The sequence below is a fragment of the Topomyia yanbarensis genome, chromosome 2, assembly GCF_030247195.1.
Source record: "Topomyia yanbarensis strain Yona2022 chromosome 2, ASM3024719v1, whole genome shotgun sequence".
NCBI lineage: Eukaryota > Metazoa > Arthropoda > Insecta > Diptera > Culicidae > Topomyia > Topomyia yanbarensis.
In genome coordinates, this window is record NC_080671.1 from 419,610,929 (window position 1) to 419,634,106 (window position 23,178).

Genomic DNA, 23,178 nt, shown 5'->3' on the forward strand with positions numbered 1-23,178 from the left:
TGATTGATTTTTATGAAGATCTGACATACGGTGTGGAAAAAAACTGCTTTTTTTCGTTTGAGAATTTTATCCTTTCTCTGTCCAACATTAATAAACCGAAGCTATAAGCGAAAATATTCTTGTGTTCCTTAGATATAGCCTCGCAACCTTTTCTGATTATTTACTTTAGGTTCCCCTTAAGTGGGTCTGACAGCGCAAAATTTAAAAAATAATATATTTTTATTTTTGAATTTTTCGGTTCTCTAAAATAAGAAATATATGCACAAGAAAAAATTTACTCGAATTCATCTTGGTTCGTCTGCTTGAGCATATTAAACTACCAACTATCAATTTTCATATGAAGCTTATAAAATCGAGTCAAAAAGCTAACAAATTCGGGTCTCCACTGTACTATAATGAGCCCTAATCTCACAGTCACATCACTTAGTGACGAGAAGGAAATTTTCTTCTGGTCGATGGGTGACGTGACTGTGAGAATAGTGCCCAATGAATATGCGTTTCGTGTCATTTCTGAACGGTATTACGTATAGTAAAGCATTGTGTTTTTTTGAGAATAGTTCATCGCAAAAGGTCTCAGAAACAGTAAAATTAACCCTCAAAAAGGCAACCGGGTCTCAGAGGCCCGGCACGTTACAATTTTTTAGTTACAAAAAAATGTGTATGCACTATAAGCTTGGGCATGGAAATTTTAATAAGTAGCTTTGAAATCTATAACAAAAATAAAGAATTGTGAAATTTTCATCTATGGAGTGATGCGCAGCTATGTTTGAATTTTTTACATGCACAAAAAGGCAATCCGGGCCTGGCAGGCCCGGTGTGCATGCAACATTTACTAGGAATACCACGGGTTTTATACATTAATATTTATCCGAAAAAAACATTTTGATGAGTTCATCTTCATATTAGAAGGATTTTTTTTTTCATGTTTTGATTGATTTTATCTTTACCTTTTCTTATAAGAAATAAATCTTGAAAGTTTGAGCGAATTCTATACATTTGTTTTATAAGAATTGTAAAAATAGCATACGATAATGACGTGCGTCATATTTTTTTGGGTATATACTTTTATTGCACCCACTGTGGTCTACTTGACAGTTATTTGGATACAACATAACCTAACTCTGTCGTTATTGTCTATTTTTGTTGTCTATTCTTTGTGTTATAGTTGTCGTAATTATTCAAATTGTAGAATCTAAAAGCAACAAAAAATTTAAATGGCTATAAGACGATATGCCCATGTTTTCAATCGTCTCAAAGAATCTGAAATAATGGAAGAAATTCGAGCAAATTCAACAGCAGACGATTTTGAAACTGATTTGCAAAGCGAGGAAGAAGATGTGAATGATATTGCTTCCGACGATGAATCTGATGCAGAAAAATATGAATATGTACTCCGGTTATGCATCAGAAGAAATTAATAGCAACCCAGAAACATTTATTGGTCGTGTTCAAACGAAATGGAGCTCAGAACCAATAGACAGTCGAAGTGATCTTCCGAGTACTCACCTTTTGGAAAAAAAATTGACCATTTACATCCATCGCCTTATACGCTGAAATCGGGATTTACTGCGTGTTCGTACTCATCATCCTGTAATTCCGGAACCGGAAGTCGGATCAATTAGAAATTCAATAGCAGCCAATGGGAATGCTGTACCTTTCATTTGAAACCAGGTTTGTAAAAATCGGTAAAGAATTCGCTGAGAAATAGGTATGACATTATCTTAGGAACTTGGTAAGTTCCCCCGGGGCATCAAGAACCGCCATACCTGGCCAATGTGGTCGAAGTGCCTTCGGTGGGTCATTAATGATCTAGACATGCAAAGCAAAGTAATGTTGCACATATTTTAATATATATTGCATCATTTGGACATCATGGTGGTATCAGTTTCTATGGAAATTTTGTGTGTGATTGTACTTTTCAACACGTAACTCCAGAATCGAGAGTCGGATCAATAAAAAAAATCAATAGCAACCGATGGGAAGGCTGCCCCTTTCATTTGAGACTAAATTTGTACAAATCGGTCCAGCCACCTCAGAGAAAAATCGGTGAGATCGTTTGCCACATACATACAACCCTACATACACACACAGATATTTTACGATCTCGACGAACTGAGTCGAATGGTATAAGAGATTTGGCCCTGCGGGTCTCGGTTAAAAAGTCGAAATTTCGACCGATTGCATAACCTTTCTATATGAGAACGGCAAAAAGGAGCTTGAATTTAGACGGGCCTGAGAGGCCCGGCTTGCCCTTTAATGTTAGGATTTTAGGTTGCCTTCACAAGGGTTAATGAAAAAGCGTATTATTAAGTATTACCCGGCGCTACTCCAAGTGTCATATTATTAGGAACATTACATTTTGAGTAGTATGTAAACTAAAAGAATTATTTCCAAATTAATCATCATACAATTACAGTTAGAGACTGTGTGGTATACGGCCAATGAACGCAATAACAAATCCAGATTTTCTGTTCCAATTAGGTAAACAAGATTCTTTATCATTTCTAGCATTTTTTGTTTGTTTGTTTTTTTTTTCAACATATTCTTGTGCAAAGTTAAAAAAATATTCTTATTTTTCTTATCTATCCGAAATAGACTTCCCTACTTCTTTTTCTAGGATGTAGTCAGTATAATAAAAAGCAAGCTAATTTTAAACTATTTTATCCTCAATTCTTTTTTTCGAGAGGTAGCATAATAGCTTTATCGGGTATTGTTTGCATTCGATTCATTCATTTGTTAAGAAAATAATACATATTTGTCATTCCATTGCTTATATTATAACGATTCAATGACGGTTACAGTTAATTATACTAAAAAATATTCAATTTGCTATCAACTTTTCTTCAGAAGAAAGCAATGACAAAAACTAAAATTGTTTTTCAATCGTTTGAGAAATATTCATTTGACTTAATTATTAGCAAAACCGTCGATATTTGGTTATCTGGAGATTACATTGCATATTTTACAAATCGAGAATTTTCGATAACAAATGATAAATCTGTCAAATATTTCCGTCAATCGGCTGCTCACACCATTTGACGCATGATGACACTTCTAAGAGCAGCATAGATCATATCACTTACCAAGGTAAATCCAGGGTTTTGTAAATAGATATCCCACTAACAGCAACTCCCTTCAGTAACAATCAACAAGATGCAAAGGCAAGGAGCACCAGCTTTTTTTTCTTCCCCGATGACCGACGCAGCGCAGATAAAATGCTTCTAAACTTAGAATTGTCGAAACGAGTACATTGAGAATGGAAAGCTACTCCAAGGTTGCAATCGTTGACTACTGTGCAAGTTCGTTGTCAACCTGTTCACAGTGACTTTTTCCCCTGCAAGCCTTTTCTGAACGATTGTGGGTGGACGTGGTGATGATTACAGCTTATGCCTGATATTTTATGCTTTGTTCGAATGGATCCGCTTGATGTGTTCATCATTCATAGCGATAGATAATTTGGAAACAGGTTTTTGATTCAGCTTCTCCATCCATGTACTGTACTGTATTGTACATTCTCCGAGCAAAGAAACTTCGTCCCATTTTTCTCTACAAGGTTCTAACAAAATCGCTAAAAAATAAACTTTTAATGTTGGTTTCAATATTTCTCGTAAGGAGAAACATACAATATACAAGATTAGATCCGCGGGCGTGAATTATTAAAATTATGATCAGATCACAAATCTGGTTCTAGTTTATTTCGTTTTGTTTTGGTAATATTCTTTTTGTACACATTATTAGCATATCAGTAGGTATTAGTGCTCCCGCCATTAGATAGTATTAACGTAATCATAGTTTCATGGTTGGTGGCTCAAAACATTTATAATCTCGCATTGATCTTATGGTTTTTTTCAGACACAGTATAGCGATGGAACTCAAATATAAATGATACACACAAGAAGTGTCCAAATTCTCGATCTCGTGATAGAAACTCAACTGAAAATTATGAAATATTTTGAAGGAATCCGCTCATCGCTTATTATTGTACAATTTTTTAACTGGAATACTACTTTCAATACACGATCGTTGCTTTATGGACGCTGTTTGTTTTCCATAGTTTTCGTATATACTTTTCCGAGCTACGCCTCGTATCACATCTTCCTTTCCTTCTGTTACAAAGATTTTCTTGAATATTTCTAGGAAACACTCGCACGATTTTTGTCTTACGATGCAATATTATTTAGCCAAAACTAGCTTTTAGCAGTTTTAGCTACCAAAAAGTGTTGTTGGTATAAGATGTAACTAATTTAAGGATAAAAATAAAGATTGCGCATTGTAATTTCTGATGAGTTGAAAAGAACAATTTTCCTCTATATAAATCTCACAAACTACGTTCAACGAACATTTCATATGCAACTTCAACGTAATTGGCGAAACAGATTGCTTAAAGCAAGCCCATTACTCCGTCAATGAAATGCGCCCATTGACAAAATTCGCTAAACGTAGTAATGTGTGCTATGCTAATAAGAATGAGTTATACTTTCGCTTTGTGGAATCGAAACATTTCATCGTTAGGACGATCTGTAATAAGTTCAAGGTTAATTATATATAACTGTGTATTGATCAGTGTGTGATTTGTACGTTTCTTATTTTTTTAATAATCAATTATGAGTAAAACAGCAAGAGCAAAGTTGGCTATTCTTTCGTTTTTTTGTTTCAGGCTTTTTTTAAAAAATAAAACTAAAAATGTATGAATTTTACACAAAATAATTGCAGAGACAAAATACTTTTATTCTTATGCTGGGGACGTTTCTTTTTAATCTCTTGATTGTAGTTCGAAATTGTGCACATCCAGTATTACTGTGTTTATTTCTGTGAGTAAGATACTATGAATATTAATCCTCTACCATTCGACACCTACTGTACTAGATTGTATTTTAAGTTTTATTTTCAATTAATCAGTAAATGTTTTCAATAATGTATTTGCTCCATAATTCCGTCCTGATGTTTACTACACAACTTGAAAAACTGTATTAAAATGTAGTATATGTCGTACGCTGCTTTGAAAGAAGCATTTTAGTTAATTTACGTAAAAACAAAATCCTTTACAGTATCTCTCTCACTATTTCTTGACTCAATCCGAACCTCGTATGCATTTCAAAATCGTTACCAGCCGACAACATCACATTTTACCATAGATATTTTCTTTTGGTTTGTTTATGCTCTTAGACGATGGGAGTCCTAGCGTGGGTTATCGGGCCTTAGTTGCGTTCTCAGCGTGCATTTTTGTTTGCTGTTAAGATGGATGTATGTGTGAATCGCAACACTACTGCGATCTTTCTGCGTCAAGTATCCGATACTATTTGCTGCATAGTATTATTTTGGGTATTCATCATTTTCTTACTGTTGCTCTGCTGTTTTTGTTTGCTTACTGTTTTATAGCTTTATGATTCGTTAACGCATACAATCACACACACACACACTTGCTTTTTTGCGGTCTTTGCTTTTTCTTTCGCTTAGTAATAACCACCATGCGCGTACTGATCGGTCTTTGCATAGCCCTGCGAGTAGGCTTGCGTGTCTATAAAATATGTGAAATGAGAACGATTTGTATTATTTTACTGCTTAAATTCTACACCGGTGAACAAATCATAAATTTAATCGAAATAAAAAGGAAAGGAATCATCTTCTATTCATCTTTGGTACTCTATAGTAAAACTGTTTTTTTTTTCGTTCATGTGGATCGATTTTTCTGTCTCTCTTCTTTACGGATAGATAACTCAAACAAGTAGGTAACGGAACGTAATAATAAGGAACAGGTTTGCAATATAGAATGAAAAAGAAGGCTTAGTAGTACTTACCGTAACCTGCATAACCTGATCGGTCATCGTACTGCTGGGTAGGATAAGTTTCGGTCGACACTGCGCTGTAATCGGTGGTTGTACCATACGACTGACTGTAATCCGCAGGGTAGCTAGTCTGATACCGGGTATCATAAGTTCCGGTACTAAAAATAAAAGTTGCTCTTAGTTAAATTTCTTCTGCCTTGACTTCCTCTCTTACCTATAGTCATAGTGGCTCGTATCGTACTCCGTTCCTGTGGCATATCCGGTTGTGGAAACTGCAGTTCCAGCATAAGTGCTTTGACCATAACCATTGGCGGCGTAACCGGTTTGTGTTGCTCCGGTAGAACCATATCCAGTGGCGCTGGTAGTTCCATGGGTTCCATACTGATCCATACTGGCGGCTGGGTGTACATGTTCCGCATAACCTCCGTGACTCGCTGGTGCAGCACTGTAGGACGAGACCGGTGGAGGAGCTCCATGATGCGGTGGCATGCTCTTCGGGGGCATCGAACGGCTTGGTGGTCCAGAATCATATCGGCCTCGCTTGGGTCCAGGAGGACCACCTGGCATTCCACCTCGTTTGATCGGTGTAACGGTGGTCGTGTTGGATGGTTGACGTGTGTCGAATTGTTGCCGCGGTGGCCCTTGGTTGTAGCCGCCTTGATAACCTCCCATCTGACCGTACGATGGTGGAGGACCACTATTGTAACCACTGTTATAGCTTGGCTGGCCGTATCCTCCGGGACCACCACCACCGTAACTACCACGACCACGGCCTCTACCACCTTCATAACTACCACGGTATGGTCTGGGACCTTCGTAGCCACCGCCGTATCCTCCGCGACCACGTCCCATGCCACGGGGTGGATAGCTACTACGACCTCTGTATCCCATGCCCCGCGATGAATGGTAAGATGAACTTGACTGATAGGACGATTCATGTGATTCTCTGGAATGCGAAATACTGCTCGAATCCGCCGTTTTAATCGGTTGTGGGGGTGTTACCCGACCCGATTCCGCGCTTGGAACCTGCGACGATGACGGAGCGCCACTTTTCGGCACAGTTGATGGTACGGCCGAGTTAGACGTCGAAGTGGGCGTGCTTCCACTAACGGTCGACACCGTCTTGGTGGTAGTAGTATCAGCCGATTTCAAATCACCACCACCATTCTCGGTTGTCGAAGACGGCGGCGGACCGGATCCGTTCGTAACTGACGGTTGATAGCTGGAGCGAGGAGCTGACGACTGGTAGCTGCTTGCCCCTAGCGGTGGTCGTCCCCCATATGGGCCACCACGTGACATCGGTGGACCACCGCGTGGAGGTCCACCCATACCGCGGGGAGGACCACCGCGCATCATGCCTCGGCTTCGCATCATCGGGGGGCCTCCCATCATGCGACCCATTCCGGGTCCACCGCGCCCGCCACCGCGGCTTCCGTAGAACGGTGCAGACCTGTAATTTAAGGGGAAAATGACGGTTTTAGTCTATCTGGCGGGCTCACGATAGGGACGTCACGAAAAAGCCCATTTCATGTCCAGGGGACGAAGGTAGACAAGCGTAATTAAATTTATGATCAGATCACAGAGTGTATTAGCTTGAATGTAACAAACGGAGAAACAGTCTAATCAGAAAGTTTTCATAGCCGATATCAATTAAATACTCAAAATAAATCAATCTTCCAGGTACCAATTTGGGGTCTCCAAAGTCATCAATCCAATCAGGTACCATTCCAAGGTGAAAGCAGTCGACAACTACCAGAACCAACATGTATCCCTATCTAAGCAAACTTATTAGTCCACTTGTAAGAATGAAGGCACATTATAACAAATCATGAATACGTGTGAATCAAAACCAGTCGAAGGCCACAAGCCATATACTATTCCGCCCCATCTCAATAAAAGTACTAGTTCCTGTTTCTAATTCTTTTACCCTTTGCGTCCCCGTGATACATTTCACTCATCAATTTAGGTGCTCAATTCGCTCTAGTTTTAACAATTGTCAATTGTTGATCGGGAATTTACTCAAGTTTCTTTGGCTGTATATGTTAGTCAGATCAGGTTCCGGATTTATACGGAAATTCCGTGGAGTCTGTCCGAGGGTTATTTAAGCTATTTTCTTTAAGTTTTCAACGGTTGCTTTAAGTCTGGTATTATTATAGCCCTTACATGATCAAAACTTATATGCAAACCCTTCAAAGTCATTACCATGGAATGGTAATGGCCATATCGGGGCATCCTGGAACCGGTTCCAGGAACTAGTAAATCCGAAATGCGCTATCTTTACCTAAAAGCCATATTGTATATTACAAATTTTCATGAAAAATACGCAACGATGCAAATTGGATGCTCATAGGCTATTCCTGTACCCTTTCGGAAGCATCCGGGACACCCAAGAGCCGATTCCGAGAGATTTCCTGGAACCGGTTGCCGGAAACAGGAAGCCGAATGTTCCGGAATTGGGTCTTCGGACCAAACATTTTTGGTGAATATGCCTGTCATGCGGCACATCAAATTACATCAGCATGTTGATCTGAGAACAATGCAATCACGTTTGAGGTAATCTGCATATGCTGAGACATTTTACGACTTGCTCCGGTTATTCCATGACCCGGTTCTTCGGACCAAACCTTTTTGGTGGATGTACCTATCACGCGGTGCATCCAATTACTTCAGCTTGATGATCGTGGAGAAATGCAATCACGGTTTGGCTCATCTGTGCACACAAGGACACTTTTCGACCGGTTCCAGTTATTCCAGAGCCCGGTTCATTGGATAAAACATTTTTGTGAATATATTGGACATGCGGTACATCAAATAACATCAGTTTGATGTGATATTATTTTAAAAACATTCCGGATACCGGAATATCCGGAACCGGTCGTTAAGTGTATGCCCAGATGACCTAAAACAGAATTGCATTGTTCATAGATCATCAAACTGATGTAATTTGATGTATGTACATATACCTATAAAGTTTAATTATTTCATAGATAAGGCTTCCTGTTTCCAGGAAATCTCTCGGAATCATTTCTTGGATGTCCCGGATGCTTCCGAAATGGTCCAGGAATAGTCTATGAGCATCCAATTTGCATCGTTGTGTATTTTTCATGAAAATTTATATTTGATATGGTTTTTTGGTAAAGTTAGCGCATTTCGGATTTACTAGGTCCCTTCCTGGAACCGGTTCCAGGATGCCCAGATATGGCCATTACCATCCCAAAATGACTTCGCAGGGTTTGCATATAAATTTTGATCATGTACGGGCTATAATAATACCAGACTTAAAGCTAGACATGAAATAATTAAAGAAAATAGCTTACATGACCCTCGGACGGACCCCACGGAATTTCCGTATAAATCCGGAATCGGTTATCTGACCTAACCAAAATATACAGTCGAAGAAACTTGAGTAAATTCTCAGTCGTTTACAAGTAATTCGGTTGAAATCCGTTGACAATGGTTAAAACTAGAGCGAATTTAGCACGTAAATTGATGATTGAAAAGTAGTACGGGGACGCAAGTCCATTTAATTGGAGGTCACTACTTTGTGGATAGCAAGGCACATCTTACTCAAACTGAACAATGCGTATTTCCCCTGCATATTAAAATCCTCAAGTATCAGAGGCACGCATAAGTGATTTATCTCTGCGTACCGCTAATATCGCTAAAATTCATATCAAGATACGGAAAAGTCGATTCCGTCACAGTTTATAATTGAAGGAACTTCTTCGCGGATGTTCCCAATAATGTTCGTGGGGTGAGAATGCGTCCGACCAAACCAATCCCTATTAATAGGTGGCCATCAAATAACAATTGATAAAGAACAAAAAAAAACAATTTTTGCGTTGTCCTGCTGGAGCGGTAGAGGTAGGTTCTCGGAAAGGCTGTCTGTCAGAATCACTCACTACAATTGCAGACGAGGCGGGAAATGTCACCCACAAAAACACTGCCCGTTGCAGCGGGTTGTGATTTTGAATATGATATCGAGTGTACGGTTTAGATGTGCGGACGTAGGGATTTCACGATCGCACGGAAATGAGCGTTGATTTGTTCGCGCTTAAGATCGCGTTGATCAGATTCTAAGTGCAGTAGCGTCCACTAAATCATCGGGGCGTTTTTGTGTTTCCAAGGCCAGGGGATCGAGCGTTTGTATGTTAAAGTGCTCGATCGCGTGGGCTTTTGCATGACGCGTGTGCTAGCGTGTATTAAGCTTAAACGCACGTATAAATTCAATTTTATGATCATGTGGCTATTCACATATACGCATGTGTTCTTGATTCATCCCTCCGTGAGTCTGATACTTAATTTTCAGTGTGCAGTTCAGATGCTAGAAGAGAGTGAGTCCCCACTAATCACATCACTAGACTTCCCGGTCATGTCGCCATGGAACGTTTTGTCTAGTGGATGAGCGTTATTTTTCGATTGGTCCAACTGAACGCATGGACTAGGACCAAGGGAAGAGACTTCCGGACGTGACCGATTCATAGTCGCGCGAGCGCGGGCGTTTGTACGTTCACGTTTGAAGCTGCCCTTGAAAATGTATAAGTGCTGAATTGTTTACATTATCACCGGGGTGTTATCATTCTTGCGAGAACGCCGGCGTGGACGTGTGCGTGGACGATCGCGAACGGTTCAAGCGTTTGTATGTTAACGTGTTTGTCGCGTGTGCTAGCGTGTATGTAACTTCGCGTGTATAAATTCGATTTTATAACAACCATGTGCCATTCGCGTGTGCTCTTGTTTGATCGCGTGGGTGGTGAAACTGGTACTGTATTTTAGTGTTCTGTTCAGATGCTAGAAGAGAGCGATATATCACTGGAGTTCCCAATCATGTAGCCTCCCCCTTTAGTATAGATTGTGTTTGTAGCAGACCGAAGGTTTTCGGTTCCGCGGTGGATGATAGCCTTGAGCCAACGCTGGAATAGGTTGAGGTTGCAGACGTCTTGGACAGCATCTCACATCCGGTTGGAACAGCTCCCTGAAGAAATTCCTGCTGCAGTTCGTTGTACTCAATCAAACAGATGGGAGTGTTTAAAACTGGCGACCTTCTAAAATTTGATTGGAAGAAAATATGAATGCGCTGTCCTAGGAGAGCTTCCGCTGGAGAATTTCCGTCCGAAACGCTTGGAGACGGTGTAGATCAATAGCACTGCAGAAATGTGCTGATGGCTTCTAGTTCCTCGCCTCCTGCCTGGGTTTTCATCAGTGAATGTTTGAACGTATTTACAAACCTCTCTGCTTGTACGTTGCTTTGAGGATAGCACACTGCTTGTGCATGATACAAATTGAAATCACAATACTTTTCGAAAATCGCGCTGGATAGTTGTCTGCTATTATCTCCAATACTTCAGGTGTACCGTACCTCAAAAGAATGCTCCGAAGTATGGCTAAGTTTTTTTCAGTGGTAATACGCTGTGTAGGTACTACCTCCGGCCACTTAGACCGTCGACCAAAATCATGAAGTATATTCCGTTCACTGGCCCAGCGTATTCGACGTGTGCCCTCTGTCACGGCCTTTCTGGCCACGATGAGAGCGATATTTTCGTACTCGTATTCATAGCACGACTTGACCATGTTGGCGATATGGTCGTCAATGTTAGGCCAGTATACATAATTCCGTGCAATGATCTGGTTCGATCAATGTCCCAGTGACCCTTATGAAGCTGGTCCAGAACTCGCAGCTGCAGTTCTTTGGGAATAATATTTTTTCTCTGTACATGAGACCCTTGTTTGCGAGACTGAGTGACTCCCGTTGAGCAAGAAATAGTTCAATCTCTGGATTTCCAGCAGTTTTTTGTTTACTGGCCAACCATTGACGACGTAATGTTTCACCTTCTGCAAGATTTCGTCTCCCTCGGTATCTGCAACAATCATATTGTACGTGACTGGTTGACAATACTACATATGGACTTTTCGAGCTCAATTAACGCAATTACAAGATCTTCATCCGGTATAGCGAAGCATTGACAGCACCCGTCGTTGCTAGCAGTTTTCATTTCAGTATATGTCGGAATGTCGCCCGTAGATCGTGTTCAAATCACTAAAAATTACCAGCCTTGTAAAAATATGAATAGCGTATGGTTCAGAAATTCATCATTTCCAAAACATCATTTGCGACTTCCGCGACCGTTCGGATGGAGGGAGATTCCTGAGTCTACAAGCTGTTTTCCACGAATTTAACCAGCATTCATCGCAAAGTAAATATCTTGTCCGTATCAACTTTCTCGCAACTCTCTTTTTGTTAACTGCGAACAAAGGATTCATAAAACGGGGCGAGTCTGCTAAACAGAACACGAAAGAGTACCTTATAAGCGACAGTGAAGATCGTTATTCTTCTATAGTTATTACAGTCCGAAGGCATTTATTGTTCCACCTAGATGAAACCAACCGCGCAGTGGATTGTTTCGTCCAGCCGGTCACACCCGACTGTTAGAAGTTCTGCCGGGAGTCCGTCCTTGCCAATGGCATAACCATTTCTCAGTACGCGAATGAAACAAATAACAGGTAATAAAGTAGTGGTAAGAATCATGACAGTGTTTACCAAGGTCGGCCTTCCAGATGTGTTTATTTTTGTAGGGGATGTCCATTTAACGCGTCTTTTCTTGAGTATCAGAATATAAAAGAAGAAAAACAGGACGTCGTATAACATTCAAATACGGGATCAGTTTAAAAATTATCAGTTGGCTGCCACTACAGAAATTGGAATGAATTACTTTTTATCCAACTTCAAAGTCTCTACTTGAGAAAACTTCGATGTCAACATTTCATATTGTATTAAATACGGGTCTGGGTCAATTGACATAAAGTCATTTGGCATAAGGTCATTTAGCATAACGGACATTTGGCATAACGGCTATTTGGCATGGTCCTTTGGCATAATTTTGAAAAAATGATCACACTTAAGGCCATTTAGCATAAGACATTTGGCATAACGGTCATTTGGCATAATGGTCCTTTGGCATAATTTTGAGAATTGATAACACTGAAGGTCATTTGGCATGACGGACATTTGGCATAACGGCTATTTGGTATAATGGTCCTTTGGCATAATTTTGAAAATTGATCACACTTAAGGCCATTTAGCATAACAGACATTTGGCATAACGATCATTTGGCATAATTTTGAGAAGTGATCACACTGGAGGTCATTTGGGAAACACATAATTTAAGACTATGTGAGAAGTCAGATAATTCGGCATAATTTTGAGCCGTGCTACTGCTGAAGGTCTTTTCGTACAAATATTGATATGTTAAGGAAAACAGTAATTTAGCATACCGGTCGTTTGTATAGGTATATGCAGTGACCAAGTTATTGATTACCAGGATGTTTTTGAGTAGGGTAGCCCGGGGCTAGTTGGCGGTTGGGGTAAGTTGGCGGAATCCCTTTTTCTATGTTTCTATTAAACATATAGCGCTGTTTCTTCTTGTGTACCTCAAGTTATGTGAAACACGTTATCCAATGTGGTTTTGTTGCAAAACGATTTGTTTGGTGGAAGTTGAGGGTGATATTGTGTTTTCGAGCATACCAAGTAAATTTCAGTATCCGTATCCATATAGATATTACATCTAGCCACAAACAAAAGTAATTTTTTGAATAGTTTTTAATAAAATATACGGTTGGGGTAAGTTGGCAGTGCTGTACGTGGGGCAAGTTGGTGGTACTATTTACAGTGCGAAAAAAGTCATCAAAAAATTTATTTCTGGAGTTTACTCCAAAGTAGGAAAATCTTTTTCTTGTGTGTCTCACAAAGGTAATTGTTCCGAATCGCGGCTTTTTCGAAAAGAGGGTTAATTTATTTTGGAAATGGTTCTAAATGGCCTATTTTATAACAAGCAATGAAAAAAAAAATTGGGGAGAAAGCTTTAAAGTAGTTTAAACTGGAAAAATAAGTTGTTCCCACTTACCTATCTAACAATGGCATTGCTCATGAGAAAGTAACGTTAAGGGTGAAGGTAGTGTGATGCGGCTTTGTCGCATAATCGAGTCCAAGGATTCGAAGCGGCGCAAAGCCGCTGAGAAGCCGACGGACAAGGTGGTTTTGATCTTGCTATCCTGTAATCCACTCGTTTGCCCGGTATACTCAAACATAGGGGCTATCCGCAGTTTAAATCCGACTGAGCGGTAGCGAAGTCGGACAGCATGACAAAGAGCGATGTGGCGTAGCCACATTAGGCATTAACAATGTTTTATTTAGTAACAATAGGATAGTATTTATTTACAAAAATAAAATGTTAGAGCCGAATGTGGCTACGCCACATCGCTTCATTCCGACTTCGCTGCCGCTCAGTCGGACTTAAACTACAGATAGCCCCTATGTTTGAGTATACCAGGCAAACGAGTGGATTACAGGTTTGATTGCACCATTCGATAGCAAGATCAACACCACCTCGTCCGTCGGTTTCTCAGCGGCTTTGCGCCGCTTCGAATCCTTGGACTCGACTATGCGGAAAAGCCGCATCACACTACCTTCACCCTTAATGTCACTTTCTCATGAGCAATACCATTGTTAGTAAGGTAAGTGGGAACAATTTATTTTTCCAGTTTAAGCTACTTTAAAGCTTTCCCCCGAATTTTTTTTTTTTATTGTTTGTTATAAAATAGGCCATTTAGAACCATTTCCAAAAGAAATTAACCCTCTTTTCGAAAAAGCCGCGATTCGGAACAATTACCTCTCACCAATGTAGGAGACATTTATTCCGGCAAATTGCATGTAGAATTTCGAAAATTTGCTTTTGAATAGAGAGTACGCGTTAAAGTCAAAATGCCGGGGTATTGAAAATGAAATATAATAGCAAATGTTGCTTAATATAGTTTTCTCGAAAAGACATTCATCACGTTCCAAAAGGACCCTTGAAGTAATTGAATCTCCATTTGATTGCTTAGTTTTTGGCATACACTCACATACCGCCAACTTACCTTACTGCTCTTTCATACCGCGTGTTCTATTTTGCAAGATCTACCTACATCAAAGCGATAAAAATTGAAAACTGAAAACACCGCCAACTAGCCCCGGTCTCCCCTATATCCTTTCTTGTGTGTGCTATGTATTTTTATTGTATGTTGGCAATATCGTTTATCGTTCGAGGAAAAGTTAGTTATGCAGTTGTAAGCAGCTGACATGTTGCTCAATGACGGCGCTGGTGGTTGAGTGGTAAGCGTGACCACCACTCATTCCAGTTGGCCTGGGTTCAATTCTATTTCTGAGGTGAAAAAATCTGTGGTCACGTCTTCCTTCGGAAGGGAAGTAAAGTCCATGAAATTGGTGGATCCGATATTCTAGTCCAGGTAGTGGAATCACCTCTCTGGCGTCGGTAAAGAAGAAGTTATCCAACTTCTATACTGTACTAACAAAAATATCCTCCTCCCGTGATACTTGTGGAGTGCGCAGTAGAATATACGGCCTTCTAGCAAAAGCAAGTAACAGACTTAACAATTCCTTTCCCTTTCCTTCCGCGATCTACGTTGGCCGGCGCCGGTATTGATCACACCTTAGGATTACCAGGAGTTGTACATTGAAAGATGTTTCGCTAATCCCAAGCATAATTATCTACTGATTTCCTGTGCAACATCAGCTAGTCCCGATCGATAACACGGAAGTAGCAGCCCAGGGGTGGTCGCACAAGCTCAAGCTCAACCTCAAGCTGTAAGCAGCTTGAGTTATGACCAAACATTTGAGCTGCTCAAATGTTTGGTCATAACGGCAACTAGGGTGATGAGCCCATTTTCGCTATGTTGTTCACCCATTTGAAGCCGTTGGTTAGAGCAGTGTCTGGCATCTTTGTTCAACGCATTGAGTCAAATGGTAGCGCAACAATAGGGGCACTCGATTCGAGTTTTCGTTGCGCTCAAACGCGAAAACTCGATTCGAGTTTTCGTTGCGCTCAAACGCGAAAATTTCACTGTTTTCAGTGTATTTGTGTTATAATATTGGTTCTTAACAACGAAGCAAAGGTGTTGATGTCAATTTTTACGCATTCCATTGATTGTAGGCCGAGAACTTAATGAATTAGTGAGGCACCCTGCTTAGTATGGTGAAAATAGGCACTTAACCCTAGCTAAATATTTAAATGATAAAGTCAATGAGTTTGTGCACCAATAGTGCTAACATTAAAATTGAACCAAAATTAGATTATTCTTCTTTACCAATTAATAAAAAAACGTTTACGACTAATGTCATCGCCACATCGCTTCAACTCGCGTTCTGTCCGACATCGCTGTCGCTCCGTTGGACTTAAACTAATTTATAAGCCCCTATGTTCGAGTAATCCGGGCAAACGAGTGGATCACAGGTTTGCTTGCGAGGGGCCCCCGCTTCCGACGGCAACCATTATTATGCCAAATCACCGTTATGCCAAATGTCCATTAAGCCAAATGACCTTCAGTGTGATCAATTTCCCAAATTATGCCAAAGGACCATTATGGCAAATGACTTTATGCCAAATGTCTATGCCAAATGGTCCGCACCCTTAAATACAATATGCTCTTGTTGAGAAAATGGAGTCTGAAAAATTACCTCGCATGTTATATTCCCATTTGTGAACAGCTTGATATAAGGACCAAATAGCATAATGCCGTGTTAATGTAACCATTTTTCCGAATAATATGATTTATTTAAAAAATAAATGTTCTGGTCCCTTTTAAAACATCACACTGGTTTTATGCCTTCTCTCATAAACCCTTTTTGGCGAGGCGTTGGATCCCGTTCTCGGGGTTGGAATATTTTGGAACCCTTTTCGAGTGTAGTTTTTTTTTCATTAAGAAAGGTACCCATAAACAATTTTTCCCGTTTTGTTGTTTGGCGTATATTAACCGTTAATTTTTGAGGGGAAGTGTAAGGAAACATAAACAAAACAAGTTATTTTGCCTATGTACCTTTTCGATAATGTTATTTCGCAAAAAGCCAGGCTTCAGAATCGGCTTATTTGAGATGTGTATAAAGCTTTGCTAGTGTCCATTTGAAGTAAGTATTAACCGAAATTGTTTACGTTTTGTTTATGTGCCCATTTGAAATGATCTCGTCGATTTACCCGTCTCTAAACAAGAACACAGCCAAAAAAACTTACCTTCCACGATCACCGAAACCACCGCGTCCACGATCGCTAAAACCTCCGCGGCCCCGAAAGCCACCCCTGGGAGGACCAGACATATCCATGTTTGCCGTGTGTTTAAATTCTCTATTTAAATTAAAAACACCTTCAACGCTCCACTACACTTGGCTGTCTTCCAACTTTCTATAACCAACACACTAGACACCGGCTTTCGGTTCACTGTCGATATAGTAGTATAAGTGCGGTCGTCAGGAAGAAAACCCTCTTCCGTAGCGCTACCCGCCTGCAACACCTATAAACCCACACCAATCGATGCAAGCTGCTCTGCGGCAATCGACCGAACTAAATTGCACCGTTCTTTTTCAAACGCCTCAAATGGTATAAAAGCGAATAATTTTCAACTTCTAAGTACTGCACACCTGTACTACGGACCGACGGCTATCGAATGATACCACTTTGGCCGTCCGCGATCACTTTGGGAAGGGCGATTTTCCCGTGAAAATATGCACCAGCGCGGATCCAAACCGAATGGGTAAGAAAACTTTTCACTTTTGACTAGTAAAATGGCGACTTTGGGTAGCTGAGCTGTCATTGCGGTTACCAGTGTTGCCATCTTTCATTTTGAACCTTGTGTGTTCATCCGTACTTATTTTCGTTGAACCTGATTATCAATAAATTATGATATACACTCGCTTTAATAAAAAAAAATTACACTACTGGAAAGATTATTAAAAATGGCCAAGCCATTTTATGGATCACGCTATCCAAACTCACCGCGTTCTACCATAATTCATAGAAAGGACATCGAATAAACAACATAAACAAGGATGTTCCTTTCAAACAATCCATTCCTTTGATTGAATTTCATCTAATGAGATAAATTCCTTGCCTGAATTTCGCCCATCTAAATTTAATAGTTTTTATTTGCTTGTTGAACCCTTGAACCCATTATAATGAAGGCAGTACAAAATCATATAGATCTTCAGGGCAATGGAAAAATTCGGTTCCTAATTATTCCCAAGTTGCAAACGAATTCTGAATAATTTCATAAAATACCATTGCACCACTCTAAATTCTAAACAAAGATGTGTTTTTGCAAATAAACCGTCAAAAATCATTACCATTCTGTAGCTTTGTAAATCTGTAATATTAAAATTTTAATATTTTAAACCTGTGACAATAAATTCTCGACAAACATATGATTACGGCCTAAAAGCCAACTGTCAAAATCCACTTTGAATGGAAATTCCAGACAAACCGTTATTAGTCGAACACAATTCACAACAGTTTAAGAAAGAGAAAACTTTTCTCTTTCGTTTACTACCAACATCTGTGATTGGCGTGTAACGGTTTGTCCGGAATTTCCATTCAAAGTGGATTTTGACAGTTGGCTTTTAGGCCGTAATCATATGTTTGTCGAGAATTGAACCTTACTTTGGAAAATTTGAACCTGTGGCAACACTGGTTGTTTCTGATTTCCACAAACACACTGAATGCGCGAAAGAGAGGACATGCTCAGTGTACGTCAGTGTGAATGAAATAGTTACATGTACACTGAGAAACAAAAATATGCATAGTCAAAGAGAATAGGGAAAGAGACGAATAGTGTGAAGCCAAAAATACCTTATTGAGCCGACCAATCGTGCAATGTAAATAAAAGGTTTGTTCCAGTACATGGAAGTTACTCCCTGTTGCTCCGGAGCAAAAAATTCTTGCTCCTTTTCACTCCCGTTTGCAACCAGAAGAAGAAAAAAGAGAAGAAGATAGTACAGGAACGATTTTCTCCCTGTTTTCTCCGGAGTACTTCCTGTTTCTCCTGGTACTGGAACAAACCTAAACATTACTCATGCCTGAGTTAGAGGAGATAAGTATTGTACATCTATTAAAAAAGAAATTTGAGTTTTCGTCAGAATTTAGTGTGATTGTAAGGTGCATTCTAGAGTGTAAGGTGCATTCTAGAGTATATGTATGAGTAAAAATAAGCTTTAGAATTATTTCATCTCTTTTTTTTTCGAAATGCACATCTTTTGATAAACAAATCCAACCATCGACGTACGGTTTGTTTTCAAAATATAATAGGAGTCATTTAAAGTGCTGCCTGTGGAAGCGGTTTCCAAAATTCTAGTGTTAAAATCATCATAAAGGGAGTGTTGCCGTTTTGACTGATTTTCACTTTTCGTCTTTCCCTATTCTCTTTGTGCATAGTTAGCATACTTTCTAATCCCGCCTCTTTTCTTCCGCTGTGATTTTTATGCATTTTCATGCATATAGTAAGCATTCAATGAGTGGATAGAGCGAATATGTCCAATGCATAAAATTTACAGCAGAAGAAACGAGAGGCAGATAGAAAAGTATGCTATCGATGCATAAATAAAATTCTGCGTGTATGTATGACGTTCAGGTAGAGTCTATATATGAGATACGAATCAAGTAGATGAAATTAGAGACGGTGGATATATGAGTAGATTTTTTTCAACAGTTGTTCTTTCATTGATTCATCCGAGCTAGTGATCCCGGATAGAATTTTACAACAGCATTTACCCTACAAACAATCATAAAACAATAAATATTATAGTTATTACTGTTTCAACATTGGTCGATGCCAAGTTCTCACAGTAGATTTACAATAAAATTTCATGTAACAATAAATTTCACTGTTCAGCAAAAAACTGATACAGTGCATTCACATTAACTGTTTTCGAGAAAAAAAAATGTATGGAGAAAAATTGATTTTTTTAATGTTAAGATACATAACCACCCCCCTTTTTCACTGTAAAAGTCTATTTTACATTGAAATTTACTGTAAAAACGTTAAAGTTTATTGTTTTTGTATTGTAGCATAACACTAAAACTTACTGTAAATTATTGTAAAATTACTGTACTGTCACAGTGAAAATCATGGTTTTGTTACTGTACTATTCGGGATGCTATTTTTTGCAAATAATCAATTCTCGACAAACATATGATTACGGCGTAAAAGCCAACTGTCAAAATTTACTTTGAATGAAAATTACGGACAAACGGCGACTCGTCAACCACAAATGTTGGTAGTTGACAAATGAGAAAAGTTTTCGCAGGTATGGTTTGTCCGGAATTTCTCTTTAAAGAGAATTTTGACAGTTGGCTTTTACGCCGTAATCATATGTTATTATGTTATGAAAATTATCCGTTAAACGAGTAATTTTCGAGAGCTTGATTAATTGATTCGATTGTTCGAACAATAATTTTTAGTTTATCAACCAAAAAGTCACGCGTAAATAGGGGAATTCTCGACAAACATATGATTACGGCCTAAAAGCCAACTGTCAAAATCCACTTTCAATGGAAATTCCGGACAAACCGATACTAGCTGAACACAGTTCACAACAGTTTATGAAAGAGAAAACTTTTCTCTTTCGTTTACTACCAACATCTGTGATTGGCATGTAACGGTTTGTCCAGAATTTCCATTCAAAGTGGATTTTGACAGTTGGCTTTTAGGCCGTAATCATGTTTGTCGAGAATTTAACATTTCGCACTACTAGAAATTTCAAAATGCTATACGTCTAGTTTGGTATAGCGGTGCTAATGTTGTAATGAGAGTTTACAGTGAACTCGCATAGAATTTTGTTTATAACTTTTAAACAATTGAAAAAGTTACGACGCGAGGATTAATTAACTATGGGGAATTTTCGGATAAGTCAAGTATGTAGGCAAATTCACACAAAAATATTTATTCTTTATTATGTTATCTGTTATGTGGACAGTGCGGTATTCTTTTGTGCACCTTGTTAGTGTGAAGATTCGAACAAACTAGTAAAATATACATACATTTTAACAAGCTTCGATAGTATCTGTGCTCAGTACACTTTATTTTCTCAAACAAAACAAGTAAATATACCTATGCATAGATGTTCAGTCATTAACAAGTTCTAGAGCTGCCATAAGTTACCATTAGTACTTTATTCTTAAAAAAAACAACTGAAATTTCATTATCATTCAACAGAAAAAAAATATTGGCACGCGTTTAGTCACGTTTTTGTACTAAAAAAAGTTTGAGAAAATATCAAATAAATTCCTACTAATTGAAAAAAAAATAATTTGCATAATCCTTTCGATCATGAAATTACTATCCGATGTATTCAGGTGCTGGTATCTTACAAAAATATGCCTCACTGAATGTATCGATTATTTTATTAAGTGTTACAACAATAGGATTCGTACTATAGCCGCAGCGCGGGCTAGTATGTGCATGGGGCGATTGACCATCTTTTCATGTACCACAAAGCCGCTCAATTTCGTCTTGTCCTTAACACAATTATAGTGCGTATTTTGACGTTAGTACAACGAGATGTGTTTTAATCCCTTAAATGTCGTAAACGAAAACATATTATAAAAATAGGACATTTTTCAACATTAAGAACAAGACCAAATTGATGTTCATGATGGTACATAAGCAGCTCGGTAGTGATATTGACTTAAAAACATTAAATCGTTGATTGAAATGTACCCTAATATGCAAAATGTGTCAGATCCACCAAGATTGTATGACACAGCCTAAGCACAGATAACAGACGTTTAGGTTGAAACAAAATTTATTTTAAAACCTGTCAAAATATTAAAAGTGATGTACGTTCGAAATCAGTACAGTCGTGATTAGCTGGTTGGTCACTCTTTAACTAGACCGCTTTTTAGTTGAACCATTGCTAGTCCAACTAAAAAGCATCTGAACGCCAAAATCTCAAATTTATTTTGACAACTTATCTATCAATCTTTTACACTACTAACGTCTTTTTTGGAGAGTTTTTGACATTTGTCAGTCGGTCCAACTAGCGAATCAAATTCGTTAGTTAGACAACGGATGTGGCCTAACCAGCGAATCGCAACTGTAGCACATTGCTGCCATCTACTCAACTGTTTGCTGTAAGTAAGTAGACATTTGCGTTTCAACTGCATAGTTTCGACAGCTGTGTCATCAACAAATTTTTTATGTGTTTGATCGCTCGCTTTACCCGAGATGACGGTTTACGCACATTTTAAGTACGGGCCTACGCATCTGTTATCTGTGAGTCAAAGATTGTTATCGAACTCCGATAGCCTTGGAAAAGTACCATAAAATCTGATTCTTCACAAGGGTGTGTCAAAAAGGTTAAACGTGTAGTAAATGCACATCAATGCTTGCAGTATAAGATTCACCCCGCCGCGCTTGTCCGCCTATAAATACTCATGTTTACTTTAAATATCTTTGTGACATCCAGATAACTTTAAAGAAAGCTACGTAAAGTTTTTTTTCTTTCTGTGTTTTACTCGGAACTTTTTGCCTCTCATAATATTATAGGGTTGGTTTTTAGTAGTTGTAGTGGCGGTGGTGATGGTGGATAACAGATGATATCGGGGTTTCTATGTTTGCGTGCTGTTCAAATATTATGGGTCGGGCTATCAACGAATCGATGCTTTGTACTACGTGCTTTACTGCAGGAAGCTCTGCGCAGTGAACTAACACTACCACTAAAGCCGTCGTGATCTAGGGATTCTGATGAAAATGCTACGTGTTAGTTTTGCGGTACCGCCATTCGTTATAGTTGTTTATTGTTTTGTTTTCAAACAATTGTAAATAAGGCAAACCAATACATCAGAAACGGTGGGTAGAAATTTTACAAATTTCAAAATTGACCAATGCAAAATAAGACGACGAGAGATATCGGAAGAGAAAGAGAGAGAAAGTAAGAGAATTTGATGAAATCGTGGTCGATATGTGATATAAAATATAACTAGGAATTTCAGTACATGCTTTTCAAAGTAATACAAAATCGTCGATAAAAAAAACTAGGACTGAAGCCTAGGGGAAGATCACTTGTTATGCATTTTTAAAAATCAGCGAGATTAAATGCATTTGTTTTGCGTTGCGTGCAAGACGTCAGAGCACTGCGAAAAACCATTTAAGCTCGACATCCAACGAAATGTCGAACGAAGAGACGATTGTTGAACAGGCTTTTCTACGAGGAGTGCAAAGTTGATGCAAAAATGGAAATGAAATGCTTTTTTATGCAATTAGATGCATATTTATTATATCTAGAGAAAATTTTCAATAGGACGTAACATTGACAGCCTCTCTTTGTTTACTTTCTCTTTCGTTTATTACGACGTCATTACAACACTTTGCACTAATTTTCCAGTACATATCGAAAGCCGACGGTATTTACTAGAATATTATGCAAAGAGTAGAGTAGTAAATGTTGAAATGGCCGAGTAATGAACAGAAGAGAAAGACCCCAAAGAGAATCTCTCATTGTTACTTACGTCCTATTCTAAATTTTCTCTAGATATATTCTTTGAGTGATCTGCCCCTAGAATGAAGCAATACCTA

General features: G+C 38.9%; 2 protein-coding genes across 9 annotated transcripts in view; both read right to left on the minus strand.

Moving 5' to 3' along the window:
* LOC131685216 (pro-resilin-like) overlaps positions 1–17,380 on the minus strand; it is a 33,764-nt gene extending 16,384 nt beyond the window's left edge. Inside the window, exons 1-4 of one of the 2 annotated variants that reach the window (XM_058968785.1) lie at positions 16,848–17,380; positions 6,001–7,236; positions 5,799–5,944; positions 4,779–5,518 (exon numbers count right to left, since the gene is read on the minus strand). In XM_058968785.1, coding sequence (XP_058824768.1) covers positions 5,454–5,518; positions 5,799–5,944; positions 6,001–7,236; positions 16,848–16,936 — 1,536 coding nt within the window. In that variant the 5' untranslated portion in view covers positions 16,937–17,380 and the 3' untranslated portion in view covers positions 4,779–5,453. Of the gene's footprint in view, positions 1–4,778; positions 5,519–5,798; positions 5,945–6,000; positions 7,237–16,847 lie in introns of those variants that run through there. The other variant, XM_058968786.1, reaches the window with a different exon arrangement.
* Positions 17,381–20,529: 3,149 nt separating this feature from the next.
* The window catches only part of LOC131685217 (neurofibromin), a 53,678-nt gene continuing 51,029 nt past the window's right edge, over positions 20,530–23,178 (minus strand). For 5 of the 7 annotated variants that reach the window (XM_058968789.1, XM_058968793.1, XM_058968792.1 and 2 more), the window contains one exon: positions 20,530–22,356. In XM_058968789.1, coding sequence (XP_058824772.1) covers positions 22,229–22,356 — 128 coding nt within the window. In that variant the 3' untranslated portion in view covers positions 20,530–22,228. The remainder of the gene's footprint in view (positions 22,357–23,178) is intronic. The other 2 variants (XM_058968788.1, XR_009304751.1) reach the window with 2 other exon arrangements.